Consider the following 27807-nt stretch of genomic DNA (forward strand, 5'->3'; position numbering starts at 1 on the left):
CGCATCCATGCCTCCATCAACCTAATTCACTATACATGTCGTACTGCGTACAAAGCATCGGATCCGAATACGTTTCCCGGCTCCGATTCGCGAGCAAATTATATTCATATTATTTCTACATCTCCATGATGAGGCCTGGCCGGCAGAACGTGCGTGAGTTATGTAGCGCCGCCAAAAACCGCAAAAAGAAATGCGCACCACTGAATTCGACCCCTCCCGCCACCTATCACCAACCAATACAAAAATACTTTTGAAAAAGAAATCTCTAACAAGAAACAATCACTAATTGTTAGAATTTAATTAAGCAAAAAGAAATAAAAAAAGAAACTGATCTAGCTGCGAATGGTTTCGATCCATTGTCCTCCGGGTTATGAGCCCGGCGCGCTTCCGCTGCGCCACGCAGCTTTCTCGATGCAAGCTTCGATGACGTAAGCTTCGAGGCTTATAAATATAAACTTCCAATTTATTCACCACTCTACGCCAGGCCAGGTCACCAGTTGGGTGCGATACAGTTCACCAAAGCAAACCTCAGCACACTTTAGCGCATGCTTACACACCCAGCCACTAAACCCACAGCCGTGTAGCCGCTCAGCCAAGCGTACAGATTAGTGCGGCTGAAGCACGCACGCACGCCCCCAGACAGTCTCGCCCCTTCTCGGCCCTTGCAGTCGTCTGTCTCAGCCACCCTGCCGTGCCTGCCTATGTGCTACGTACGCCCGCGGCTTAACATGGAAATCGAATCGGTTTTACTGCGTTTATACTGCGTTAAGTTTGAAAGAAATTATAATTCTTACTATTTTTACTGTTTTTCTTATTTTGTTATGTATATCTTCAATTAAGAACACTAAATCTTGACTAGCTTTTAGGATGGTGGTAGAGAGTCTGGTTGGCGGAGTAGGGGTATTTGATACGAGGGGAGCGTTTTGTGTATAAAAGGCGGAGAAGCGAGAAGAGTATATGGTTGTATGGATAAGGAATAAGGAGAGAAAATAAGGGAACAGTAAGGAACAGGTAGAAAGAGGTTGATCGAATACTAGTTTTGTATATAGCGTCCTCGCTGCTGTCTGTCTAGCACTTGAGAATTCATGTGCAGCGGGTACATAGAGGCCGCCACGAGGGATCGCTGCGTGTGTGCGTGCGTGCGTGGCGACAGGAAAACGTGATGGGTAGGCAGTGAAGGATGGGTGGACGTGGAATAGAAAGTGGGCTGGGTTTGCGTGTGTGGGTATGGGTATGGAATGGAGCGGAGGGAGTGGAAAAGGCTGTGCGTGCTGAAGAGGTGGATGGGAGCGGGGTTGGATGTGAGGGCGCTGTGTGGAAGAGGCTGTTGTGTATATCTGATTGTGCCGAGCCTTCGGAATGGATTGCGGATGTTTGGAGGCGTGAATAAGTGGTGTTTCCGTGTCAGTCATCTGCTGGGCATACTCAGTCACGATAATCTTGTCTTCGCTGCTGATGTAGATCATTATTGCCATGGCGCTGTTCTTCTCGCCGTAATTGATACCCTCTCAAGTGTGATTCAGATCCGTATGAAACTGAGATGGAAATTCCTACGCCGTTGGCCGTGTCGTCCTAATTGGGCTTGCCCCACCAATCAAATTTCGATTGCCGACAGCTGTCAGCGAATATCGCCCGATGTCGCTTGGCCCTGCTTGAACGGGGCAATGGGAAAGCACCCCAGTCACACCGGAAACAAACCAAGGCAGGGGTGCTATTGGTGGAGCAAACTTTTTCTTCAGCATTTTTTGACAGGCATAAAAATAGATAGAGTGAGGCTGCAGACGTAGGTACGCCGGCGAGGGATTTCGTGTCCTTGCAAGCGGTAATTGGACAAGGTCGGACCTGCTCGGACTGGACGTGGCGCCCTTCACCGCGGGTCCTTGTCAAGTCGAATCGACTGTCTCGTGATGGTGCAAGGGCCTCTTTGCATTGTCACCGAGTCCATCTCCTTACAGATTGAACAAACTCCTGTCTGGCCGACAGTTGGATTTGCTAGACCTTGAGTATCTTGACAACCGCATGGTGAAGGTGGCATGACCGGATCCTTCAGAGACTTCTGGTGCTAACGTCTGTCGTAAGAGTATCGAGTAAGCGAAGGAAAATATTTTTGGTCCGATTGTGGATAGCCTTCTGGGGGGTCCTCAGGGAGCAATCAATGTTCCTTGCAACGGAAACATAGTTGCCGCGGAACGCGGGGAGCCAGCAGAGTGAAGAAAAGGGGAAGGTGTTAGTACTAGCGTTGGTGATTGGTGTTGATGCTGGATAGGTGTTGATATGTTATGATGCCGATGCTGGCACCACGGCTGCCGTGGTCTTCCGCCGCTCTTCCAATGGCCCTCGACGCGGCCACGCGAGCACATGAAGAGACGCACCGACGCCCAAGCATGTGGGTCGGGCAGGCTTGGACAGACAGGGCGGCGCGCCAGACGAGGAGAGAGCAGTGCGGACGACGATCAGGCAGCATCGCAGGACGCAGGGGTGCAAACGAGGCAGCTATAATCGACCGGACCGACCCTAGGCGGCGGGGGTGGAGAGGGCGGGAAGGTGGGCTGCCAAAAGAAAAATGCGGCTGCGAGCGACGTCATGCCGCGGGGGATCTCCAGCACTCATACGAGTACAGTACCTACCTGCCACACACTCTCTTCAAACCAAACCTCTCCCTGCGATGGATGGGCCGAGTCGAGCGAGATGGATGGCGGGTGCCTGGCGATCAACGCCAGGCTCGGAAAGAGGAGGATGGCATGGCCCTGGCCATGGATACGACACGGCAGTGACTGCGACGGCGACTGCAACTGAGACTGCGACTGCGACTGCAACGATATTTGACGGCGGTGCATGTACAGAGGTATGTGGCTGGTGTCTCTGTTTGCAGCGTTTGTGCGACAAAAGTGTGGAAGAGACGGGAAAAGCAGAAGCTAGTACTAGAAGACGGACGACGACGGACGACCCTGCATGTTCCCACCCCCAGGCCCCGGCCCCAGCCCCAGCCAGCCCTTCTCCATGCCACCCAGCAACCCACCACACACACACACGCACAACCAGCCCACAGCAGCCCACATTGCGCCCACCGCCTACGCACACCCACGCCGCCTCCAACTACCAAGCCCAACCCCAGCCCCCGATCGCGCCCCGCACGCACGCGCAACCCCCTTGACGGCTGGTGGGCCTCGCGCACATCAGGCCATCCGGCGCGCGCAGCCACAATTGGTCCATGGCAGGCCGAGACCCTCGCTCTCCTCTCGCCGTTCCTTTTCCAACTGCCTCACCACACTGCTATTGCCCTCTCTGCCAACTGCCTCGCTCTCGCTCTTAGGTAATCGCCTCATGGACTGGTGCGGACCTGATCTGCTGGTGGATCTGCAGCCCGCCCTGCCCGCCGAAGGTGACATTGCCGATGAGGCCTTCTCTTTAGCCCACGGCCATGAACAGCTCTCGCCCACCGACAACCAACAAGCCGACCTCGCGCTACCCGCTGCTGCTGCTGCTGCTGCTGCCGCCTCGCCTCATCATCGCCATCAGCTGCGCCTGCCGTCGTTCGACCTGCTCGGAATAGCTGCTCCTCACCCGGACCGCTTTCACCCCGCCACCGCCCTACGCGGCTTCTCGCCCGTCGGCGCCGGGCCTCTGTCCAAACCGGAGGATCCCCTCCATGCCCAGAGCCCTCCTAGGCCCGGCCCCGAGCGGGAGCGAAAATCCTACGAGCAATCCATCGACCTGCTGACCCCGCCGCCCGACCCGTCTGTCAACTACTGGGGCTCTTTTGCCCATGTGCGCGCCGCCGCCATGGATTCTCCTCCTGACCACTCCGACCGCGCCAAGTCGTTGACGCCGCCCTCGAATCCCGCCGCCGACCTGGCCATCCGCCCGGGGCCGCCCAGCGACGACGACGACGGTGACGAGGCCGACGACGACGAGTCCTGGCTGCACGAGAGCCTGCGCGCCATCGGTGAGCGCTGCGTTTACCATGTTGACCCTCCCCGCCCGCTGCTAATCTCATATGCCAGTCGCCAACCTCGACTCGGCCGGCGCCTGCAACAGTTCTGTCAAAGTCCTGTCGCACGCCTTGCCTTGTCCCTCTCCCACCGGCCAGGCCTTTCCTCGAATCATCCAGGCCATTCACGAGGCCATTCCCCCGCGATCGACCGTCTGGATCAATGTCTTTCACGCCGTCCCCGGCCGCTTCAATATGGCCGATCTCCCCACGTCTCCGCCCAGCACCCCCGGCCCGGTCATCGGCGGTGACGACTACTTCACCACAAAGGTTTTTGACAGTGCCGTGCCAGTGACCAATTACGAAGGCGACGCCAAGGTTTTGCGCTCTCCACGCCCCGCCGTGGCGCCCGGCACCGTCGACGTCTCCATCGTCGAGCGCTACATCCCGCCCACGAGCGCAAGCGAATTCGCCGGCCTCTTTTCCACCAACGGGTCGCGCTCCCTCCTCCTCGACCGGTTTGTTGAGCTGTCGCCGGACAACGGGACGCTCATCTTCTTGTACCCCACAAAGACGGGCGCCAAGACGTTCACGAGCGAGTATCTCGGGCCCATTCTGGATCCCATACTGCGTGCCATGCACGTCGTGCACGACCTCTCGGCCGATCTCGGTGCTTCGCTGGGGCGGATGCAGGCGGTGAACCACCTGTACGAATACGAAGACATGGCAGAGCGGCTGCGAGCTTTCTGCCACCGGCTCAGCAACGAAAACACTTCGCTGGACCGGTTCAACGGGGCGCGCACGAGCTTCTCGGTCGTGCATTCGGAGAAGAAACAGGTCCGGCTGGGGCGCAAGGAGTGGGCGTCGGACTGGTGGATCAAGCAGGAGAAGCCGCGCGTGCGCGCCGCCGTCAGCAAGTACTTCCGGATGGCGCAGAAGGTGCCGGCGGACGCAGAGATCATGCCCACGAACCTGATCCAGGAGATACTCGATGGAGTCAACCACAAGCAGTACGAGTACGGCGAGCCGAGCAACGGCGTCGAAGTCGGCATCTTCGTCATCAAGCGCAGCAGCGGAAGCGGAAGCGGAAGCGGAAGCAGCCCCAGCAGCGGCAGTTGACTAGCCGGCGGCGGCGGCGGTGGTAGCAGTAGCGGTGGTTGTGGAGGCGGTGGGAGCCTCATCGGGCCGCGCTACGCGGAGATGGTCCTGAGGGGGAGGAAGTGAGGAAGAGGAGACGGGACTTCTGCGGCTTCTGCGACTGCTGCTGCTGTTGCTGCTGCACGGCGGTGGTTACTTTCGAGCGGGATAGGGAGCGGCGGCGGGCTCGTCGCGGCTTTTTTGGGGCCCACGCATCGCCTGCGCAGCCGGCTGCCTGCCTACTACTACTACTACTACTATTACTTCGCATTTGCACCTGGACGAACGAGCGAGCACAATCGATCGAAGATAATGAAGGAAGCACGCGGACGGGCCGCCGATAGCACGTACGCATAATCTCTTGCACGAGGAAAAGGGCTGGCTGGCTGGCTGGCGGACGTGTCTCTGCACGCACGGTGAAGGACGCAGACAACGGTATTTGTGGCCTTGACACGTCGAAACTTGATCGAATGGACGGACAGAGAGACCGATGGGCAGGACGAACGACAGTGACAACGACGACGACGACGACGGGCACGAAAGAGTCAGTCAGAGTCAGAGTCGAAGTCGGAGTCACGGTCACGGTCACGGTCACGGTCACGGTCACGGTCACGGCACACCCACAGCGAATGGACGGACAGGAGGGACGGGACAAAGAGACGGGACAAAGGGAGGGGACAATCGGACAGGACAATCGGACAGGACAATCGGACAGCGCACTGGTTTGTTTGGCACGGACAGGACAGGGCAGGACAGGACGGGACAGGACAAGAGAGAGAGAGAGCAGAGCAAGCAGAGCAAGCAGAGCATTCGCTGCTCCAAGGCGTTTAGGTATCTTTTCTCTTTTTGGGGGGTGCGGCGTTTGTTAGTGGCTGGTTGGGTTGGGGGGACTTACTAAGGTACCTAGGTATTGTTGTTGTTCCTTTTTGCTTTCTTTTTTGTTTGTTCTTTTCTGTTGGGTTGGCTCTGGGGCACACACGTTTGGGGTTGGGGGTGCATTGCGTTGGCTGGTGGCTGGCTGGCATGAGGAAGGAGGGGGGAAGCGTAATGTCTGGTTGTGGATGCGGAGTGTGGGTTGCGGGTACGGAGTGTGGATTTATTGATAAATAGGGGAGTGAGGAGTGGAGAGTGAAGGGGGAGGACGGATTCGATTGCTTGCATAGGTACCCACCTACCTATACCCACACCTCACCTACCTACCTAGGTGCGGGTGTGCAGAGATACGCATACGCAGCGCATACGCAATAAAGACGGAGTGGCGGTGGGTGCGCGAGGTTCGTCTGCTACGCTACGCTACACTGTTATTGCTACGCTTTTCTTGAGTTTCGTTGAGTTTCGTGTCGTTTCTTGGACATGTCTGGCTTGGACTGGGATGGGTTGGGCTGGTATTGGATTAAATGGGTAGGGGTAGGGGCAATGGCCCTGTTTGATGGATTGATGGATGGATGAATGGTCTTCTTCTTCTTCTTCTTCTTCTTCTTCTTCTTCTTAAAGCGTATCGCAGCTCAAGGCATCATATAGACGGATATAACAAGGTAGGGCTGTGTAGGTGCATGGGCTGGACATCAAGGGCACGAGTAGATAGAGTTGACGTTGGAGCCGCTGCAGCCGCTGGAGTCGAAGTCGAAGTCAACTAGTTGCTAGGAAGGGCGTGGCGTGGCGTGGCGTGGCGTGGCTGGTATTGCTACCCACCTAGGTCCTATAGATTCGACTAACTCGACTACGTAAGCTGGTTGGGGGGGGGGGGTTGGTAGGGCGGCGCGGCGCCGTGCCGTGCCGTGGTGGTGGTAGGAGGCGCGGAAACGAATACATTGCCTAGGTACCTGGTCCATGTAGGCGTGTTTGGAGGTGCTGTGCTGTGCCTGTGCGGCGCGGTGTGCGCGAGAATAAGCGTAATACGTGTTTGTATATATATCGAGAGAGAGAGAGAGAGAGAGAGAGAAAGATCACCGCCTTATTATACTTGGCTGTGCTTGTTAATCTGTCTGTATCCGTTGCCATCCTTGTCCAAGCTTGTTTGGAGCAGGCCGAGGCCCAAGCATACAGGCAGGTACATGCCTAGGTAGGTAGTATAGGTATACGTTACAGCGTCTGCTTGGCTCGTGCAACACCCCCCTCCCCCCTTACGACTGTAAAGTTGCTGTAACCGCTTCCCTCGCTCAAAGCAGAACCAAAGACCAAAACCCCAACAACCCATGCAACTGTCCAGTCAACGCTTCCGCTGCACCCGCTCCCACACCCGAGCTCTGCAGTCCACCCGTACCAGAAACGCTGATACTGGCTCTGGCTCTGGCACTGGCACTGCGTGTATAGCCGCTACTACAATCAGTCGAGTCGATGCAAGTCAGGTAGTAGTAGTGGCGTTTTCTCGGCCGAGAATTGAGGAGCCGAGGAGTTGAGGAGCCAAGGGGACGGGAGAGCGAGTGAGAAGGAGAGGGCGAGGGCGAGGGCGAGGGCGAGTGAGTGTGCGAAGGCAAGTAAGAGACGCGCGGGCGGGGCGTGGAGTGCGGTATGGATGATGCGGGTGTGCTGAGTACCTAGAGTTGAGCTGGGCTGGGCTGGGCTGTTTCTACGTATGTATGTGTGATGGGTACGGTACCTAGGTAGGTAGGTGGGTGTGCGTAGGAAGGCAAGAAGGCAAGAAGACGAAAGGCGAAAGGCGGAAGGCGGAAGGCGGGAGGCAAGAGTACCTACCTACCTACCTACCTATCCACAGCCGAGGTCGTGCGCACGCATATACACGACACGACACCACGACATCACGACGAGACACAACACAAGCTCCAAGAGCGCAAAGCCAAGCCAAGCAAAGAAACAATCCAATCCAATCCATTCATCGACTGCGCGCGGAGCTAACACCTTCAGCAAGGTGCTCTGAGCTCTCTTTCGCGCTAGCAGTTAGGTAGCTGGGGGCTGTGGTGGTAGTGGTGGTGTAGTGTAGTGTAGTGTAGTATACAAGCTGGTTGGGGTAGGGTAGGAAAAGGACATGGCGTGGGCGTGTGTGCGTGTTGGAGCAGCCACCTCGCTGCAGAAGAAGAAACGGGAATAGAAAAGATAAAATCGAAAGACAGGTCCGGAGCGCCAACGCTAAGTGTCATGTTGATTCCTTTTTTTGGGTGGTAGTGGTGGTGGTGATGGTGGTTTTGTTGGTGTGTTTTTGCGTGCAGCCGTGAAGCAAAAGCAAAAGTAGAAAAACGAAAGTGGTGTTCGTCGGTCAGTCAGTCAGTCAGTCCGTCTGTCCGTTCGCTTATTCCTCGATCGCTCGTCACTCGCTCAATCGAAGCGGTCGTCGTCGCCCGAAGCAGGCCGAAGCGTTTTCTGCACCGCTCCTCCACCCATGAGGATCCTCTCGCGATCCTGGCGCATGCCCTCGAGCACGGCAACAAGCCCGCCCTGCCGCATCCGCTGCAGCACAATCTTCATACCCTCCTTGGCATTAGGCTGGCTCTTCTCGGCGCGACGCAAGCCGATAATCTCAATGGAGCGCTGAATCGAAGCCGTGGACCAGGCCTTGAAGAAGCCAGGCTGCTTCTCCGGCTGCTGCTGCTGCTGCTGCTGCTGCTCGGCCGAGGCAATGGCTTTCGCCTCGCGGCGCTTGCGGATGCTCTCGCCCAGCTTCGAGTGCAGCGTCACCGTGGTCGTGACGTCGGTCGTCTGGCCCGGCTCGAGCAGCCCATGCGCCGCGGCCGACTTGTGCACGTTGTGGGAGCGGAAGATGTCGACGGGGCGGCGGAAGACCTGGCGCTCGACGACCGACAGCACGCCCGTGAACTCGAGGTTGCGGCTCTCGGTGTCCATCCAGCCTTCGCGCACGTCGACGGTGCTGCGCTCCAGGATGTAGCTCTGGCTGTCGCCCGATGACGAGGCGCCTAGCAGCCCGCGCGGCAGCAGTTTCAGCAGTGCGGGAGGCAGCTTCGACCGCTTTAGGTGCAGGCGCACCGTGTGCAGTTGCTGCGTGGCTGGGTCGAAGCGGCGGTCGATGACATCGGTGCTGAGCACGTGGGTCGAGTACGGGTTGGGGTAGCGGAGGAAGTAGGCGAGGGTGACGGCGGGGAAGGCGTAGTCGTAGCTGTAGGAGCTGTCGTAGAATTTCACCATTGTGGTGTGCGCATGTTCGAGTTGATGTTTGATGAATGACGTGCGGGGGAGAGGTGGGTGAGGGAGGATGGAGGGAGGCGGAGAGAGAGCGAGCGTCTTTTGAGATTTGGTTGGATGGAAAGCAATCGACGCGCTGCGACTGGCTCGACTGATGATGGCGAGAGCGCGGCCGCCGATCCTCCGGTCTGCCTGACCCGTGAGGCGACGATTGGCGCTCTTGGCGCGGGGCTGCATGAACTCTGAACTCGTGGTATACCGTTTGCAATGGTGGCGGTGATAACGATGATGACAACAACGGTAATAGTGATGATGCCGACAACGAATGCAGAGAAAGAACAAACCCCATACCGCCAGTCCTCTCCCCTCTCACAGACATAGGCTACACTAGCACCAGCCACCCATCTGATTATCAAGCGCACACTCACCCTTCTCTTACCTTCTAATCGGCAAGCACTCGGGCCGAGCAGCGGCAAGGAAGCCTGCGGGGCAACCTCGCAGCAACCATCACCTCACCCAGGCACCCCCGTAACAACCACCATCAGCAGCCTTGCCACGCCCTTCGTGTGTCCACGCACTGCCTGACTGACTGCTGACAAACGCGCCCCGCGCGACAGGCAGCACGCCATCGGCCGCGTGCAAGCTCATTGGCCATGGCTCGGGATGGCATCATTGCCGATTAACAATCACGGCGGAGGTAAGGCTGGTAGGGCAGGGAGGCACGGGTATATATATATGTGTGCTGGGGGGAGGGTGAAGGGGATAGCATACTCACTCACTGACTGCCTCAATTACGCCTATACCTAGCATCGCCACCACCATGACAACAGCGGCACCACACCCCACGCCCGCGCACGAGCTGCCCCAGGCCCAGCCTCAGTCTACCAACATCTCCACAGCACCAACACCGCACGCCTTCGCCGTCCCCCGCGGCCCCGTCACCGCAACCCTCACCTACTACGCCCCGCCCGCCGACAACAGCACGCCCTACAACTACGTCGAGACGCCCCCACCCGGGGTGCCGCGCTCGAACTTCGGGTCCGCCGACCACGCCATCACCATCAACGACATGCGCGGGCACGAAGCCGACTTCGACCTAGACCGGCACTCATTTGCGGCGCTCTCCAACGTGCCGTCTGAAGAACACGCCTTCGTCGACGACGCCACGATCAAGCGCGTGTACTACCCGGAAGTGGAGGCGCTGCTGCTGTCGCAGCTGCCAGGGACCCCGCAGCGCGTGCTCCTGTTCGACCACACGATCCGCCGGGCCGGGAAGGCGGACGCGGCGCGCGGGCCCGTGACGCGCGTGCACATTGACCAGACGGCGCGGGCGGCGCTGGCGCGCGTCCGCCACCATTTGCCGCACGAAGCGGACGCGCTGCTGCGCGGCCGCGTGCGCATCGTCAACGTGTGGCGCGCGCTCAACGGGCCCGTCGTCTCGTTTCCGCTGGCCGTGGCGGACGGGAGCACCGTCCGCGGCGAGGACTTGGTCGGCGTCGAACACCGCTATCCGGACCGCGTGGGGGAGACGGCGGGTGTCAAGTTTGAGGAGGGCCAGCGGTGGTGGTATTGGAGTGGCATGGGTGAGGGGGAGAGGCTGCTGCTGCTGTGTGCTGATAGTGAGAATGAGAGGGGTCGCGCGCCGCACACTGCTTTCGTGGATCCGAGGACTGAGGAGGGGGCGCCCGGGAGAGAGAGCGTCGAGGTTAGGGCGCTGGTGTTTGGGTAGGTGCCCGGGGTGGGTCGGTGGGGGATGGAGAGGGAGGGGTCTGGGGAACGGGGGTTGAGCAACAGGGTTAAGTAACGAATCACGGCCATCTGCATTCATTTAATATTTTCTTTCCAGCTTCAGTATCAGTAGCGGCACGCACCCACCTACCAACGTCGTACCTAGTTAATCCATCCATCTTTCTCTACTATATCCACGCCCCGAGTCTCCGCAGTAGCTAAGGTATGCAGGTGATCCACCGGCCCTTTTCTCGGCCGCCCGAGTGTTCGGGCAGCAACGGGCAACGGGCAACGGGCTAGTTAGGTGGCTAGTTACTACAGTAGCAAGCATGCAATATGTAGTAAAGCCTTGGTGCATCAGGCGCGCGCTTGTGGCGTTCCTACGTGGTGTTGGTGGCGTATGTGGTGTTGGCGCTTGTGGCGTATGGGTACGGGTACGGTGCGGTGTTAGTGCGGTGTTGGGTTGGGCTGGGTTGGGCTGGGTTGGGTTGGTGGAGGTGGTGTGGAGGAGGACGACGACGAGGAGGAGGAGGAGGGTGAGTGAGTATGTAGTAAGAGCGGTTTACTACTACTCCTCCTCCTCCTACCTACAATATCCACCGTTCTAGAACATGGTATAAATACGTAGGAGTATTACTTATGCAGTGCTATAACGCTCTGTCCTATTCTCCTTAACCAACTCCAACTAATACTAGTATAGTGGAATAATAGGTGACCTATCTGAAGGGCAGGTTTGAGATAAAGCGTATAAGTGAGTAACTCTACTCTAAGCCGAGTTAAAGCGATAGCGGGATCTGTATAAGGTACTAGGACGTAGCATAGTAAATAAAAGATTAAGAGTACGAAACTAAGCTTTAGCAAACGCTTATAGGAGAGAGGGAAGGAGAAGGACTTTTCTCCTTCTCTTCTTTGACTACTGCTGGCTTGGTTTCTGTGCTGCTGCGTACGTACTATATAGACGCGCTTGTGCTAAGTACGCCTAGTTCTGGGCTTGGTTGGCGTGCGTGCTTGCGTGCGTGGCTGCTGGGTAGGTAAGGCTTCAGTGATCGGTGGTGGTGATGGGTGGGGTGAGGGGGAGGGGTTGTTTGAGATGTGTATTTGAGGCGTGGTGCGGGTGGAGCATTATGTGTGGGTTTTGGGAATGGTTTTGGATTGGGATTGAGTGTGGATTGCTCTCGCTCTCTCTAGTGTAGGGACGTCGTCCCTAGCACAGCGCACCACTCACTCACCCACACACACTCACCCACACACACACACACACACCCAGCACACACACCAACACGCACTCCCAGGAACCATAAATTGCTACTCAGCCAGCCCTGGCAACGTCCCGCCAAAAGCGTCTTGCAGCTAGCAGTCCCAGAAACATATCATACAACATCTCTCTCTCCCTTCTACTCCGCCTCACATAACACAGCAAGGCTTGCCGCCCAGCTGGTCCTTGGGCGTCTGGTACTTGCGCCTGTTCGTGAGTTCGACGGGGGTAATCGGGGCCATTGTAGCGGGTTGGGTGTGTTGGTACCGGTGGTAATGAGTGTGTGTGTAGTTGGCTTGTTCGTGCGTGTGGAGTTGCGTGTTGCGTGTCCGGTGGTGAGCGGAGTGGTGGGTGGGAGGGGGGATTTTATGCCGCTGGCGAAGTAGGTGTGTGCGTGTGTGCTGGGTGTGTGGGCTGTGTATTGGTGTGTGTGGGGGTGGCTGTGTGGCGGAGAATGGGGCCGCATACGGGTTTGAATAACTGAATAGAGGGGCGCTGCGATTGGAGGTGGGGGGCGGCTTCAATAACTACGCTCGTTTTTTTGGGCGGCATCAATAACATCTCTGCACGATGTAGCGGGCTTCAATAAGCAGGTGTGTGGTATAGTCGCTGCGCTGCGGGAGCCGCGCATTGTCTTGTGGTTTGGCTAGCTGAGAGGCCGGGACCGCGTTTGTGTATGCGTAAGTGTAGCTGTTGTGTGGTGGTGTGGTTCAGTGTGTATCCCTTCCGCCCACAGCACCACCATCACCGTCACGCAAGAAAAAAGACGAAAACGAAAGACGAAAGACAAAAAATAAATGAAGACAGACGATCAAGAGTGAAGAGTGCTAATCATTTAACATCTCTTAGTTTTTAGACCGCTATTTGAAGGTCATGACGTTAATAAAATACGTGGTGATAGACGGTTAGTGTCTGTGTATGTGTTGTGTGGGGCTGGCGGTGGTGTGCCGTACAGAGTAGAAGTAATTCTGTCTTTCAGCAAGGCTGCAAGGCTCAGGAGCCATCTTGGTCCAAAAAGCAACGTACACAACACACGCAGCAAACAAATTCGTCCACACAGCCGCCCCGCTCCGAAGACGGCAAGGCACGGCAGTAGCAGTGGCAAAGACGGAAAGAAAGAAGTCCAGCAGACTCGAACAAAGACAGATAAGAAATCAAGACAAACAAGAAATGCCAACAGAAACCCACTGCTCCGAGTCTCGCAGTGGTGGTATCGAATACCGCAAACAACGCTGCCGAGACCAGCCCAAACGCCACTCCAAAACAAAGAACATTCGCAAACCCCCACCTTCCTCACAGATTAGCATTTTCAAGCGGCTGCCACAGCAGGCCCGAGCCACGGCCAACCATCAGGACCTTATTACATAAGCAGTCCCTAACATACCTCGCCATACCAATTCCATCAGGTCCCTGCCAGCGCCAAAGCACGGTGCCCAAACCCGCGCCCGCCAAACTCCCATCGCAATCGTCGTCCGCGGTCCCGCTCATAACGACATCCATCTCCGCGTCAGCCACAATGCCGTAAATGCCACAGCCGCCGCACGCAGGGATCAAGCCCGCCCGCGCCTGGAACGTGGGACACCCTGTGTCTTTGCGTGCCTGCTGGTCCGCTGCGCTGAATGCGAGGCGCATGGGCGGCAGGCAGGGCAGGTGGTTGCCGTGCGCGAGGTTTAGGTCCCACGGCAATATGTATTGTTTTTGCTTGGCGTTGAACAGCGTGCTGTAGCCGGTCTTGTGGCGGTAGTGTAGGGAGCGGCCGTCGCTGGAGGGCGTGGCGGTCCAAGCGTTCCAGGGTTCGTCCAGGAGGTTGCGTGTCATGAATTCGCGCTTTGCGGCTCTGATTTTCTTGGAGCTGTGCTTGCCGTAGAATTCGAATTTGGGTATTTCTAGACCGGCGGCGATGGCGGCTGCGTCGAGCTTTGGTGTTGATATGCGCTTTTTAGTTTTGCGCTTTTTGGTGTAGATCCTGTCGCTGCCACTACCACTGCTGCTGCTGTTGCTGCTGCTACTACTACTGCTGCTGCTGCTGTAGCCGTCTCTGCTACGCTTTCTCTTGTTGCTCTTGAGTATGCCTTCGGTTTCTAAGGCGATTCCCTGGCCACATCCCGGGGTCGTGCAGGTTACCAAGATCTTCTGGCCCGGATGGCCGCTCAATACTGTGGGCGGCACGGCACTGTGGCACTTTGGACACCTCCTATCCACCTCGGGCGCCATGGCCATGCTCAGCTTCTGATCGAGGAGGCGCTTCTCGTCGGATTTGCGCAGAGCATCCACGTGCGCGTACGGCAAGCGCCCGCCGTAAACGCCGGCTGCCAGCCCGCCGAAAATGTCTTGTCCATTGCTGTCCGGACCCGGGCACTTGTGGTACCCGTAGGTAAAATGTTCGCAATATGCGCAAAAGAATGGGCGCCCTGGAAGCTTTATGCCATCACCAAAGTCGGCATCCAGCCAGTTGTGCTCCTCTTCCATCACCCGATCCTTGAACAATGCAACTTTTTGTTTTACTTGCGCGAGATAGGGGCACTCGGTGTAATCAAAGCTCGATTCGGTGAACATTCTGTGGTTGAGGTCTCTGCAAACGCTGCAGTATGGCAGCTCCCGCATCGAGCGCTCGATCTCATTCCACAAGTCTGTAATCCACTTGTGTTTCTCTGGGCAATCCTCATGGGCGTGGCCCTTTCGCTTACAGAATCTGCACCAGTCAGGTGGCATATGTCTGTTAAAGGTGTCATTGTTGGGCATGTTCGACCGATGCATCGTCTGGACCTTCGAGAATCCATCTTGTATGGCTCGAGATTCTAAAGCATCTTCGGATTTGCAGCGTGAGGGGAGGTGATCCTTTGAGCGGCAGTAGGGACATTGGAAGGAGCTCCGATCGCGTCTGTAATCCGAGTATGCCAGGGCCTCCTCCCGGGGTGCTTTACAGTCATGAATCTCATGGTCGTCGGCGCCGCATCTGTCACAGAGTTTTTTGCCGTTATGCTTGTTGCCTTTACTTCCACGCTTGTTGCCGAACTCATCGTACCATTGGCCCTTTTCATATGTACCGCCTCTGTTTTTGCTTTTATTATTGCCGCGATTATTATGATTGTTTTGATTTCCATAGTTGTTTTGATGCCCCCGTTTATTTTTATTTCCACGGTAGTTATTGTTTCCACGGTAGTCTTGGTTTCCCTTGTTTCCCTGGTTTCCCTGATATCCATTGTTATTGCCATTGCCGCGTTTGCCGTGGTTTTTATAACGCGCCATGATAATCTCGGGCTGATTAACCAGGTACAAAGCCGACGAATACGAGAAGGCGTCTAGGTAAAGGACCTGCCTCGGTCAAGTGAGGTGGCAAAAATAAAATATGGGTATCTTGAGATTTTAGGCGGCAACAAAAGTCGACTCCGCCAGCGGATCAGGAGGCAGAAAAGTGCAATGTGAGACTCGAGATGGGATGAAAAGGTGAAAGAGACGAGAACATGGGCGATTCCACAGATATAGCAACATGGTCCTTTGTCCTCTGTCGTTGAGGCATATTGGTTACTAACAATCGCTTTATAGCGAGACCGAAACAGGCGGCGGCGCGAACAAAGAGTTGCGGTGGTTAGTTCAATCAGGGCAGTGTCATGTGCAGGTTGGTTGGCCGGAATGAGAGAGAGAGTCGGACTCGGACAGACAGAGATTTCCAAACACTGAGTAGGGCCGTATGCAAGGTTGGGTAGCAATAATATAAGAGAAGAAGAGATTGCGGCTGGCGTGAGTGACGTTGGTGATTCGCCGATTGCGTGCAGCGGCGGGCCGGCAGTTCCCTGTGAAGCGCGTGGAGGACATTGATCTGCGGGTGGCCCGGCCTCGTGGTTGGTACACACAGGTATTGGGAGAAAAGGTGTCGATGGAGATTGGTGACAGGTTTCAAGGCGTCGTCGTCTTGACCCGGTTAAGCAAAGTGTGCGCGCGCCGCCAAGGGTCGTCGCCAGCCTCCCGCTTTCTGCAGCCACAAATAACTGTAGGAGCTCCCTCCCTCTCGAGCGAGCTCCACCCTTAACTTAGTACAACACATCGCCATTGCTCGCTGCCACTCACTCATTCCCCACGCGGCCGCGACCCTCTTTCTACCCCCGAGCCATCCCGTCCATGTCTCCTTGATTTCTGACGTCCACACGTCCTCCCGGCCTGCACTGCCTCCCGGCTCCGCTGCATCATTCACTCGCTCGCTTTTTTCTAGTTTTCTGCCTTGCTCGCACTGACTCGTCAAATCCAACGCCAACAACGTCACGCCCAAGGCCGCCGACTGCTGCCATTCCACAAAAGCCCCCGGATTCCCGCCAACTGCGACCCGACATCCCCCAAATGGCGACCAAGCTGGCCAAGCTCGGCGCGTTGGCGAACATGCCGCACACCAATGGCATCTATTCCGACATGACCGTTGACGGCCCGGAGATCGGCACCTTAGTCATGGTCGTCGACAGAGCAAAGAACCTGCCCAACCTGAAGAAGATGAGCAAGCAGGACCCTTACTGCGCCGCCCGCCTGGGCAAGGAGGCGCGCAAGACCGACACCGACAAGAGAGGTGGCCAGACGCCGAGGTGGTGAGTACCAGACCGCCGCGCCGGCCTTCCCTTTCCCCGCAATCCGCACCCTCGCTGACAAGCTTCAGGGACCAAGAGCTGCGCTTCACCGTCCACGACTCGCCCGACTACTACCGCATGAAAGTCTCCGTCTTCAACGACGACAAGAAGACGGATATAATTGGCGAAACCTGGGTGAATCTGGAGAACGTTGTCGTCCCTGGCGGCGGTCAGAGCGACACCTGGCACGGCTTGACCTGCAAGGGCAAATACGCCGGTGAAATCAGACTCGAGCTCACCTACTACGACACCCGACAGGCCACCATGGAGGCAACGGCAGCATCGGAGAGGAAAAGGCACAGCACACATCACAGCCACCTGGGAGGGCCCAGGGAGCATGCCCCGGTCAAGAGACGCCCGCTCCCTGCTACCGTGGCTACGAGCGTATCTGCTCCTCCCATCATCATTCCTTCGGACCCTGCAGCAGCTCCGGCACCGGAGAGAATCCCTCGAGGCTTTCAAACACCCCCACAGACGGCGGCCCCATTCTCGCCAGACGATTTCAACAGCTTCGCCCAGCCTCCGATGGACGAATTGGGCTACGGGTACCCGGTACAGCCAGTCGGACACCCATCGCCGTACTCGCGCCGGGGCTCGATTGCTCCCCCGCACGCGCTCCGGTCTAGCCAAGAATTCAGGGCAAGGCGCCAGAGCCACCTGGAAATGCCACACGCGCATTCGGCCCCAATAATTCCTCACTACCACCACGATCCCGACGTGGGCATGGACAGGCTTACGCAGTATCCTCCTGAGCTCCCGCCGTTGGACGGGTACGACTACGACGAGCCCCAATTTGCGCCTTACGGTGCTGCTTACCGCAATCTGCAACCTACGGTCGAGGATGAGGATGACGCGGCGCCGCCTCCTCCGCCAGCGCATAGGGCCAGTGCACCGGCGGTACCTGGTGTGACCATGCCTTCCGAGTATCCCCCGGAGACTGCCATGGTTCCCCAATCGCCACATTTCTTGCAGGACCCATACGCCTATCCTCCTGAGGATGCAATTCGTCCTCCTAGCAGCGGCGACCCTTATGCGATCCCGTCGGCGTTGGTGCCAGGCTCGGCACCTGCTAGGGCCGCTCACCACCACAGAATGAGCATTGGCGCCTATCCTTCTTCCGGTGGATACTCCCCTACGAGCTACCCGGCCGAATATCAGCCGCCTCAATGGCCCACCACTCAGTCGCCTCTGGAGTACGGCACCCCACCCAATTACCCCCCACACCCAATGTCTCATGCGGAGTTTGCCCCTGCATATTACCCCACTGCAGCTCCCGAACCCATGCCCCTGGCAAGACGCCCCGTCAGCCCTGGTGTCAGCCCGTCTCGGCACTCGCGCATTGCGGTGCGCAGCATCCCGAACCGGAAATCGGTCTCTCCTCGGCCCCAGACCTCGGACGGAGCCAGCAGGAACCACTTTTCGCCCGACAGCTTCGAGGTGCTCAACCCGGCGGCACGCAACTCGATGTACAACTTGCACGGGTCCAACCCACACAGCCCGTACACGATCGAGCGGCCACCGACGGCGCCCAGCCCAGTGCCGACAACGAACCAGAGCCGAGACCTTGACCTGCATGCGCGCGACGAGGACGGCAACATCGTCACCATGGACGGGCGCAAGATCGACCCGTCGGATCACCTGCCCGTCGACTCGTGGGCACCCGAGCCTGAGCCCAAGGGCAAGGACCGCGAGAAGCGTACGCCGGTACGGGACAGTCGGTTGACAGGTGCGCGCGAGCCGGGCGCCATGCCCCGCCATTATGGGCCTGGCGATGCGTCGCCCACAGCTATGGTGCGCAGCTCGAGGTACTCGAAACGCCAGAGCCAGCCGTTCGCCGCGCCGGGAGCGTATGGCGCACCGCCGATTCCGGCGAAGGTGCCGTTTGGCGATGGCAGGGCTAGCATGGATGGCGGCGACATGACGGCGCTGAGCGAGGAGTTGAGAGGGATCGAGCTGGGTCCCGCGGGGACGGGGAGGGATCGTGGACGCTGGCGGATCAGGATCGGCCGGGTGTGACGGTGGCGAAGGGAGAGAGAGTAGACAGTGGATTTCCTTTGTGATTTCTTTCCACTTTTCCTTTCTTCCTTCTGTTGGGTTCTCTCTTTTCTCTTCTTTTCTCCTTTTTCCTTATATTTCCTTTCTTCTACTTCTTGGCTGGGCCTCCTCCTTCCCCATCCGTGGGCGTGGAGGCTGGGCTTTGTACATGTACAGACATACTTACTTTGGTGGGGTTTTTTCGGTGGGTGGACGGGGGTGCGGAGAGGGGTTGCATACTCGGACTCAGACTCGGACTCAGATGGAAGACTGGGAGACTGGGAGACGGGAAGACGGGATGGATGAACGAATGAACGGACATGGGACACGGATACGGCACGCTACGCTACGCTACGTATGCACGCACGCATGCAACGCAACGCAACGCAACGCAACGCAACGTAGACGGGCTCGCTTGCTCGCTCGCACGCAGTTGGCAGCTAGCAGCAGCTACTACTCACTTGGTAGCTGGCTTGTTTGCCTGCCTGCTTTGCCTTGCTTGTCTTGCTTCGCTTGCTTAGTAAACTTAACTTTTTCGGGAGTATCACGGACAAGCAGTACGCCCGCAGCATATGCAGGGTGGAATGGTGGGGATGGGAGTTTATTCCGGGGCTTTTTTTTTGGGGGGGGGGGTGTGATGGGATTGCTTTGGTGTTAGGATTTAGGAATTTTTCTTTTTTCTTTCTTCTTTTGCTTTAGTGGTGGTGAATCAAGTGATGGGTTTTATGTCTGTGTGCTGTGTGTTGTGGTGACTGACTTTTGTGACTTTGGATTGGTGACTGCGTTGGTGAGTGGGTGAGTGGGTTGTGGAGGCGGAAGTAAGGGTGAGGATGACGGAGTTTGGTGGTGGGATAGGTGCGTTTTGTGCGTGGCGTGCCACCTGTTTGTAGGTGCTGTTTGTTTGGTGTTTGTGGTTTGTGGTTTGCTGGTTGCTGGTTGTTTGCTTCTGCTGTAGAGGAGAGGTGAGAGAGGGGGAGGGGGGGTGTGTTTGCTACTCACCAAGAGAAAGCAAAGCGGGTATTATACAGAAGCAAGCATAAACCACAACAAGTAACAACGGGAGGCAAGAAACTCAAGCGCTCTGGAACGCCGCGCCCAGACCTATCTAAATACCCTCGCCCTCCCCACACACAGAGCCACCGTCGCGTCCAGCCCACCACACCCACACCCACAAAATACGAGCCCACGCGCTCACGCGCCCTCGAGCCGCCGCGCCTGTCCCATCACAGCACATCACAGCGTGGCGGACAGCCACACCAATCGCTCCGCGTGCCCCGGCCGGGCACACCCGCAATCACTCCCTTCTCGCAACTCGCGTGAACGCTGCCCACAGCCCCGTTCTGCTCTCGTGTGCCCACGCACCCACTCACTCACCCGCCTACCCACGTGCTCGCCCACTCGCCTACTCGCCCGCCGCACACCGCGCCCAGCGCCCAGCGCACTGGGCGCGTCCGCCGCCCGCATCCGTACCCGCGTGTCCCGATGGAAGCACTATTCCCATGCCGGCGTCGGTGCCGGTGCCGGGCGATCGCACACTACCTACGCCAAGGTCTAAGGCGCAGCGGCAATGGTCAACGGTCTAGTGGGGTGCGAGCGGGGTGAGGTATGTATGTTGAATTTGAGGGTATGGATTCATCAATATGGATGGATGCTACGGTGTCTGTCTATTTATTTCTGCGACATGGAGCGGAGGACAGGGTACGAAGAAGGAGTATGTACAATACGAAGACTCTGTCTCGATTTCATTTCTCGCGCAGCTATTTCTCGCGAGACGACACGGCTTCAGGACGAATAGCAGGCCAGCAGGCAAGCCAGCCAGCCGGTCGAAGCCAACCTTGAGGCCAACCAACCAACCAACCAATCCCAATCGCCGCCCTGACGCGTCGAAGACCTAGGTTAGTTACGTAGTGATATCACTCTACCTAACCATGCAACTACTCGTATCGCCTGCCTCGCCGCCAGGCCCGCCACCCTCAATTTCTTCATTCACATCTACCACGAAAGCGCCTATATCCTACTACTATTGTTGTTGTTATTGTTGTTATTGTTCTTCCTTGCCGCAAGCAGACGTTCGTTATACCCGCGGCGCGTGCCATGCTCGCCGCTGCTCCACCGCAGCCGCTGCGCAGCGCTCCACAACAGCCGGCTCCGTCGCACGTCCCACATCCGCGCCCACACGCCTAGATAGCGTAGCGCACTCTCGCGCGCGCTGCTGCCATGAGCAGCCGGCGGCGCTGCGCGCGCGTCCGCTTTTGCGCGGATATAACTACGACGACGAGGACGACGACGATAATAACAACAACGCTGCTGGTCCCGATTGCGCTCGCCGCTGCTGCTGCCACTACTGCTGCCGCCACCGCGTCACCACCACCGCTGGCTTTCACGCCCGACCAGAATTGGGACGGCATTGATGGACCGTGGAGCAGTTTTACGCTGCGGGTAGGCAGGCCGGCGCAGACGGTGCGCGTGCTCGCGTCGACAGGCAGCCAGCAGACGTGGGTAGTTGCGCCGGGAGGATGCGCGTACGCGACTGGGGAGGAGCAGGACGTGTGCGCAACGCAGCGCGGGGGCACGTTCAACGCGTCGGCTTCCGCGTCGTGGAAGGCCATTGGCAGCTTTGCGCTCGGCTACGAACAAAGCTTGGGGTTCCGCAGCGCGGCCAACTATGGCTACGACGCTGTTGGCTTGGGCAATGTTGGGGATGGCGGGCCCACGCTCGCGAATACCACCGTGGGCGCCATGATGGCGTTGGATTTCTTTTTGGGCTCGTTTGGCCTCCATCCTAAACCTACGAATTTTACGTCCTGGCAGGATGAGTCGCCGAGTTATATGACTATGCTGAAGGATCAGGGCCTGATTCCCAGCTTGTCGTATGGATACACGGCGGGGAATCAATATCGTCAGTGTCCTGCGGTTGTCAGCGTCGCGTTTTCTGCTAACTTGCATAGGCTTGAATAAGGTTTTGGCAAGTTTGACGCTGGGCGGTTATGACTCGTCCAAGTTTGTGCCAAACAACGTGAGCTTTGCGTTTGCGCCGGACAACGAACGGGACCTAGTGGTTTGTTTGCAGGCCATCACCATGGAAAGCAGCACCAAAGGAAGCCTAGATCTCTTGCCGGAACCTGCCAAGGTGTACATTGATTCGACAGTATCGCAGATTTGGCTGCCGGTTTCCGCGTGCGAGAAGTTCGAGGAGGCGTTTGGCTTGACCTATGACAACGAAACGGATCTGTACTTGGTCAATGACACGCTCCATGAAAGGCTGGCGGCTATGAACCCTAGAGTCACTTTCACGCTAGGGACCAGCTCTCCAAAGGACGGGACGGTGGACATCGTCCTCCCATATAAGGCCTTTGACCTCACCGCCCAGCCACCTTATCAGGGACTGCCGAACGCAACAGCGTATTTCCCTCTCCGGCGTGGCATGAATGGTACGCAATACACTCTTGGCCGCGCTTTTCTACAAGAGGCATACATCATCGTGGATCATGAGCGCGCCAACTTTTCCGTCTCGCAATGCATCTTTGACGACAAGGCTTCCCAAGAGTTGGTGGGGATAGCCGATGCGTCTAGCAGCAATTCAGACCCAGACAAAGACGGAGACTCAGACGGAGACGCAAACGACGACGGCTCCCTTGGCACTGCCGCCATTGCTGGTTTGGCTGTAGGACTAACAGTCTTTGTCATCGCCGTGGGCGCTCTGGTCGGCCTGTTCTACTGGCGGAAACGCTACCGCAAGCTTAAGAAACAAGTCGATCTGGCGTCGTCGGAATCACCAAAAACGGAAGACGTCCCTTCTGGGACGGCAGGAGCAGGACGGACCGACAATTCAACACCGACCTTGCCTAACACAGAGCTCGACGGGACGCCGGTCAGATCAGAAGACGATTTGATCAAGCAGCAGTCCTCTGCCATGTCAGTCCCGCTAAGCCCGGGGTCGGCGCAGTCGAATCCTTCTTTCCCGATGTCAGAAGTCGAAGGGCAGGAGCGGCAGGTATACGAAATGCCCGGGGACATGCCGCCGACGAGCGAGGCGGACGGGCGGGAGCTGTCGGAGAAGCAGGCGATGCTGTATCGCGAGGCTAAGTACAACGGCACGGGTCCTGGACCATTGCCGACGTCCCAGACAAGTCCTGAGCGTGTCCGTCCGGCACCCATCAGCAACCCGGCGCACGTCAGGCACAGCGTCGGCGCCACCGACGACGAGCCCATCTCCCCGCTGAGCGCCGAGGGAGCAGCACGTGGAACGCCCAGCCCTCATCGGCGGCGCTTCTCGTTTGAGGAGCAGGAGTAGTGGCGGCTTTTCGCATGGCACTGGCAGTATTTTTCCTCTAAGCGACCGAGGACCGGGGCCCCGGCTGTGACGGGTAAGGCCTGGACGGCAATCGGAAATGGGAGCAGGAGGGCCACAAGGCGGCTTTTTTTTTTATTTTTTTCTGCGCGAGGCGGAGGAAAGTGGGGGCCAAAAACGAAGCTTACGTGCCTGCGACATGTCGTGTCTCTGGTGGTGGTGCTGCTTCGCGGCTGACCGCTCTAGGGCTCGGCGGTGGCCGGTGGAAGGAATGAAACGGGAGAGTTTTGACGGTGGGAATCTCGATTGATTGGGCGCGCGCGCTGACCCCATTGTGCGGCCCGTCCCCACCGCCCGGACAAAGAAGAGAGGTGAAAGCTACGGTCAGAGGACCCTTCAGCCTTGGTGTTTCAGCCGGTCGACACTACTTTGTATACCTGCCCGCTGCTGCCCACCGGAGCCCACCGCTTGTCTCTCTTGCCCTCCCTTCGTTTCGTCCTCGCATCCATCCTGTTGCGCCCCGCCCACTTTGCCTGCCCCGCGTGCTGCCGCCCTTTGACGACGCGCAAGCCCACATCCCCGGCGGCTACGTAAATTGCCAGACACAATTTAACGCCTGTTCCCCTCCAGTGGCTTCCCCGCATCCCACCAAGCACAAAGTTACAACCGCGACCATGTCCGACCTCGCGGGCCGCAAAGTCTTCAAGGTCTTCAACCAGGAATTCATCGTCGACGAGCGATACACCGTCACCAAGGAGCTCGGCCAGGGCGCCTACGGTATTGTCTGGTATGCTGCCGCGCTGAACTCCCGATCGCGGGGTTATCGACTGACCATCATCACAGCGCCGCGCAGAACAACACTTCCCAAGAGGGCGTCGCCATCAAAAAGGTCACTAATGTCTTCAGCAAGAAGATTCTCGCCAAGCGTGCGCTGCGCGAGATCAAGCTGCTGCAGCACTTTAGAGGTACGCTCCCACGACGCTAGGCAGTTGACAAGAACCATCGCTAACCACTGTCACAGGCCACAGGAATGTACGAGCCCCGACTGCCCCCCCTCCTCCCCCAAATCCTTTCTCGTGCTGACGAGAGCTAGATAACATGCCTCTACGACATGGACATCCCCAGGCCGGAGAATTTCAATGAGTGCTACCTCTACGAAGGTGGGTGCCCCACTCTCGGGAACAAAAGCTGGCAGCGAGGCTGACAGGACACAGAACTCATGGAGTGCGACTTGGCGGCCATTATCAGGTCCGGCCAGCCGCTGACCGACGCCCACTTCCAATCCTTCATCTACCAGATCCTCTGCGGCCTCAAGTACATCCACTCGGCCAACGTGCTGCACCGTGACCTGAAGCCGGGCAACCTGCTGGTCAACGCCGACTGCGAGCTCAAGATTTGCGACTTCGGTCTTGCGAGAGGTTTCTCGATGGACCCGGAGGAGAACGCCGGATACATGACCGAGTACGTCGCGACGAGATGGTACCGCGCGCCGGAGATTATGCTCAGCTTCCAGAGCTACACCAAAGCCAGTGAGTAGTGGCCCGCCGCAAGCAAGCCCGGGAACGCAACTGACGATAGTAGTCGATGTCTGGTCTGTGGGCTGTATCCTCGCCGAGCTGCTCGGCGGCAAGCCCTTCTTCAAGGGTAGGGACTACGTCGACCAGCTCAACCAGATCCTGCACTACCTCGGCACGCCCAACGAGGATACGCTGTCGCGCATCGGCTCGCCGCGGGCGCAAGAGTATGTGCGCCACCTGCCGCGCATGCCCAAGGTGCCCTTCGCCTCGCTGTTCCGCAACGCCAACCCCGACGCGCTCGACCTGCTCGACCGCATGCTGGCGTTCGACCCGTCGTCGCGTATTTCGGTCGAGGAGGCGCTGGAGCACCGCTACCTGCACATCTGGCACGACGCGTCGGACGAGCCGTCGTGCCCCACGACGTTCGACTTCCACTTCGAGGTGGTCGAGGAGATACCCGAGATGAAGCGCATGATTCTGCAGGAGGTGCAGAAGTTCCGGCAGATTGTGCGCGTGCAACCGCAGGTCGGTGCACCGGGCCAGGCAACGCAGCCGCAGGTGCCCATCCCAGATAATTACGACCCCAGGGCTTACGAGGACCCGCGCCCGCACGAGGCCAACGCCGCGATGCGCGACGCGGGCTTGGAGCAGGAGCTGCAGGCCGGCATGGACAGGAGATGATATAGATGATGCTTTGCAATTCTTTTCCTTCCTTCTTTCTATTTCCTAAGTTTTTTGTCCGAAAGGACATTTATTTTTCTTTCCGAAGAGGTAGCGCTGCGGGAACCGCGAAGGCTTTGAGAGAAAAACATGTTTGGGCAGAAAGTCGTTTTATTGTTGTTGTTGCTGCTGCTGCTGCTGCTGCTGCTGCTGTTGCTGCCAGTAGCGTACGGCTAATCAGTTGCCGTGTTTGAGTGGAGCGGACGACGAGATTACATGCGATGATGTCGATTTCCCGATCCCCCCCAACCATTTGCTCACGCGTTTTCTCTTTATCGGCTCGATTGATGAGGTCTGGCTCTTCTCCACTCGGATCTTCCCCCCTCTCTGACGTTATTGCATGGCGAGCAGAGAGCACGGTAGGTACGGTGGTGGGAGCAGTGACGAACCTCGCTCCCGTCGCCTTGACGTCATGGCCATCTCATTACCATATATCAAACCTCCAAACCGCGCGACAGCTAGCATCTGCACTTGCACTCTCCAATCTACATTCCCATCTCTCTCACAGTCTACTTGATACCTACACACGCAAATCATCCCGAAACTCTAAACCTTTTTTTTTTTTCATCACCACACAACCACCACACACAATGTCTGCCGAGTACCAGGGCCAGAACCCCCTCGACATCGCCAAGCAGGCCGAGCAGGACCTCAACTCGCACCGCGCCAAGTGGGGCCACGACGAGGGCTACGACGGCAACAGCGGCCGGGGCGCGGGTGTCTCGAGTGCGTTTTGCCCTCTTGCCCCTTCCCGGAGTGAGAACTAACAAGTGACTGTAGCTGTCGAGTCTGGCGTCGATGCCCGCGCTGCGGAGCGCTTCCCCGGCGGCAGCGTGACGATTGGCTCGGCTGCGTCGGGCGCTGGAGGCAACCGCGAGATCCCGTTTGAGGAGGGCGGAGATATCCAGAAGGGCACGGGTCGGTATGTATACCTATTGTTCCTTGTGCTATGCTTGCTGGAGTGTATGGTCTAGAAGCTAACGACTCACCTCAGTCCCACCAAGGCCCGCGACTTCGAGGGCTTTGGCGGCCCCGAGGACAAGGCGCGCGCGTATGCTAAGGAGCAGGGCGGCGCCGATAGCGTCCGTGGTAACATTCGGCAGTAGATAAGATGAGGCGCTGGGCGCTGCTGTTGCTGCTGCTGAAGGGATGATACCTTACCTTGTGCTTGGCTGGCTTGTTGCTGGCGAGCTGTGTATGATTAATTAGTTAGTTTGCTACCTACCTTTGCCTACCTGCCCATGTGTATGGGGCTTGAGGAGGGGTGGTTGAATGATTGATGATTGAATGTTTTAATATTGAGCTCCAAATGCTGGCGTGTGGTATGTGCTTGTAGTGTATGTACATAGATAGTAGTTGGGACAAGCCGCCAGGGTGCAGATATAGGAAGGAATACTTTCTGGTAGTTACCCTTCCTTTCCTTCCCTTTACTCCATACCATTCAACATCTCGTCCCCGAAACCAACACCCTATCCCAATTCCCTATCCCATCTACTCTATGCTAACCTTCTCTACACTACCTACCTCAGTCCTCCTACCCACGCACACACCGCCCCGCCCACCGCACCAAGGACGCCACGCGCGCAGTCAGCATGACTAACCCTGCCATCTTATACGCGCGCACACTGTAGACCGCACCGTAGACCGCACACCGCACACCGCAGCCGCACCCCGCGCTTTCAGCCCCCACTGCTGGGTACTGTGCCCGCTGGTGCCGCCTGCCCTACCGCATTGCAGTCTGCTTCGTGCAGTCCACTCTTTCAAGCAGTCTACCCCTCCACGCACGCGGTCTGACCTAAAGCAGTACGCCCTACCTGCAGCAGTTTTGCTCCGCCGAGCAATCTAAGGCTGCCCCGCAACGGAAGGGCGCGGATGCTGCGGCTGCGGCTGCTGCCTGCTGCCTACTTTTGGATTTGGATTTGGAGTTGGATCTAGTGCTTTGATGCGCGTGGATGACGCAAGCGCGCGGGCGCGGGTCAGCTTACTTACTTGCTTGCAGCGTTCGGATTAGTCGCCAATTGTGGCTTGCGCAGCGGAGTGGAGGGGAGTGGGGGCGGGCCGTGGGGGGCTGTGCATGGGAGGAACGATGCAGATGCAAGATGCTTGGGGGAAGGATGAGGGGCTGGGAATGACGGAAGCGGATGCGGGCGGCTCGGCGCGGGAAGGATTCGCGGTGGGTTTTGGGACGAAGGATTTGCTGGTGCTGGTGCTGGTTGCTGGGAGGATTTGGATCGCCCGTGGGATTTTGGAGAGTGGAGCGGGGGCGTGGGGGCGGGGAGCGTGGAGCTTGGGGTGGGGGTTTGGTGGTTGTGGTTGTTGGTTGAGTGGCTTGATGGGGGTGGGTGGTGGTGGTGATGGGAATGCGGTTGGGTGCTGATGTGGGAGTGGGTGCTGGATGGGTTGGTTTTTCCGCTTTTGAGCTGGGTTTTGGGTGCAGTGAGTTATTCCGGCGGACTTGTGGATTGTTTGTTGGCTGTTTTTTTTTT

At 57.8% G+C, this 27807-nt stretch overlaps 8 protein-coding genes and 1 non-coding gene across 9 annotated transcripts; 6 read left to right on the plus strand and 3 right to left on the minus strand.

Annotated features, from left to right (window-relative positions):
• Positions 1-333: 333 nt before the first annotated feature.
• On the minus strand, positions 334-405 carry K452DRAFT_t116. The gene has a single exon. It is a non-coding gene; the product is annotated as a tRNA-Met (tRNA).
• A 2919-nt stretch (positions 406-3324) lies between these two features.
• On the plus strand, positions 3325-5050 carry K452DRAFT_300312 (uncharacterized protein; the record flags this gene model as incomplete). Its single annotated transcript, XM_033542322.1, has 2 exons — positions 3325-3946; positions 4005-5050. The coding sequence occupies 2 exons, from the start codon at positions 3325-3327 to the stop codon at positions 5048-5050; spliced, it is 1668 nt and encodes a 555-aa protein (XP_033394950.1).
• Positions 5051-8395: 3345 nt separating this feature from the next.
• K452DRAFT_201799 (uncharacterized protein) lies at positions 8396-9166 on the minus strand (the record flags this gene model as incomplete). Its single annotated transcript, XM_033536046.1, has 1 exon — positions 8396-9166. A coding segment is annotated over one exon (771 nt), but the record flags the coding sequence as incomplete, so codon positions are not given.
• Positions 9167-9870: 704 nt separating this feature from the next.
• On the plus strand, positions 9871-11360 carry K452DRAFT_289788 (uncharacterized protein). The gene has a single exon (XM_033540889.1). The coding sequence runs from the start codon at positions 9984-9986 to the stop codon at positions 10890-10892; it is 909 nt and encodes a 302-aa protein (XP_033394952.1). The 5' UTR covers positions 9871-9983; the 3' UTR covers positions 10893-11360.
• Positions 11361-13439: 2079 nt separating this feature from the next.
• On the minus strand, positions 13440-15395 carry K452DRAFT_310692 (uncharacterized protein; the record flags this gene model as incomplete). The annotated part of the gene is made up of 1 exon (XM_033543359.1): positions 13440-15395. One exon carries the CDS (start codon positions 15393-15395, stop codon positions 13440-13442), a length of 1956 nt encoding a protein of 651 aa, XP_033394953.1.
• Positions 15396-16749: 1354 nt separating this feature from the next.
• Positions 16750-19248, plus strand: K452DRAFT_289791 (uncharacterized protein). The gene is made up of 2 exons (XM_033540890.1): positions 16750-16919; positions 16999-19248. Exon 2 carries the CDS (start codon positions 17024-17026, stop codon positions 18773-18775), a length of 1752 nt encoding a protein of 583 aa, XP_033394954.1. The 5' UTR covers positions 16750-16919; positions 16999-17023; the 3' UTR covers positions 18776-19248.
• Positions 19249-21010: 1762 nt separating this feature from the next.
• On the plus strand, positions 21011-23087 carry K452DRAFT_232543 (uncharacterized protein; the record flags this gene model as incomplete). Its single annotated transcript, XM_033537236.1, has 2 exons — positions 21011-21692; positions 21742-23087. The coding sequence occupies 2 exons, from the start codon at positions 21011-21013 to the stop codon at positions 23085-23087; spliced, it is 2028 nt and encodes a 675-aa protein (XP_033394955.1).
• A 671-nt stretch (positions 23088-23758) lies between these two features.
• K452DRAFT_232448 (uncharacterized protein) lies at positions 23759-25282 on the plus strand (the record flags this gene model as incomplete). Its single annotated transcript, XM_033537232.1, has 6 exons — positions 23759-23871; positions 23928-24049; positions 24106-24116; positions 24178-24244; positions 24299-24613; positions 24666-25282. The coding sequence occupies 6 exons, from the start codon at positions 23759-23761 to the stop codon at positions 25280-25282; spliced, it is 1245 nt and encodes a 414-aa protein (XP_033394956.1).
• A 629-nt stretch (positions 25283-25911) lies between these two features.
• On the plus strand, positions 25912-26427 carry K452DRAFT_232770 (uncharacterized protein; the record flags this gene model as incomplete). Its single annotated transcript, XM_033537259.1, has 3 exons — positions 25912-26038; positions 26102-26243; positions 26316-26427. 3 exons carry the CDS (start codon positions 25912-25914, stop codon positions 26425-26427), a joined length of 381 nt encoding a protein of 126 aa, XP_033394957.1.
• Positions 26428-27807: the final 1380 nt, after the last annotated feature.

Source organism: Aplosporella prunicola (genome assembly GCF_010093885.1).
Source record: "Aplosporella prunicola CBS 121167 unplaced genomic scaffold K452scaffold_20, whole genome shotgun sequence".
Lineage (NCBI taxonomy): Eukaryota > Fungi > Ascomycota > Dothideomycetes > Botryosphaeriales > Aplosporellaceae > Aplosporella > Aplosporella prunicola.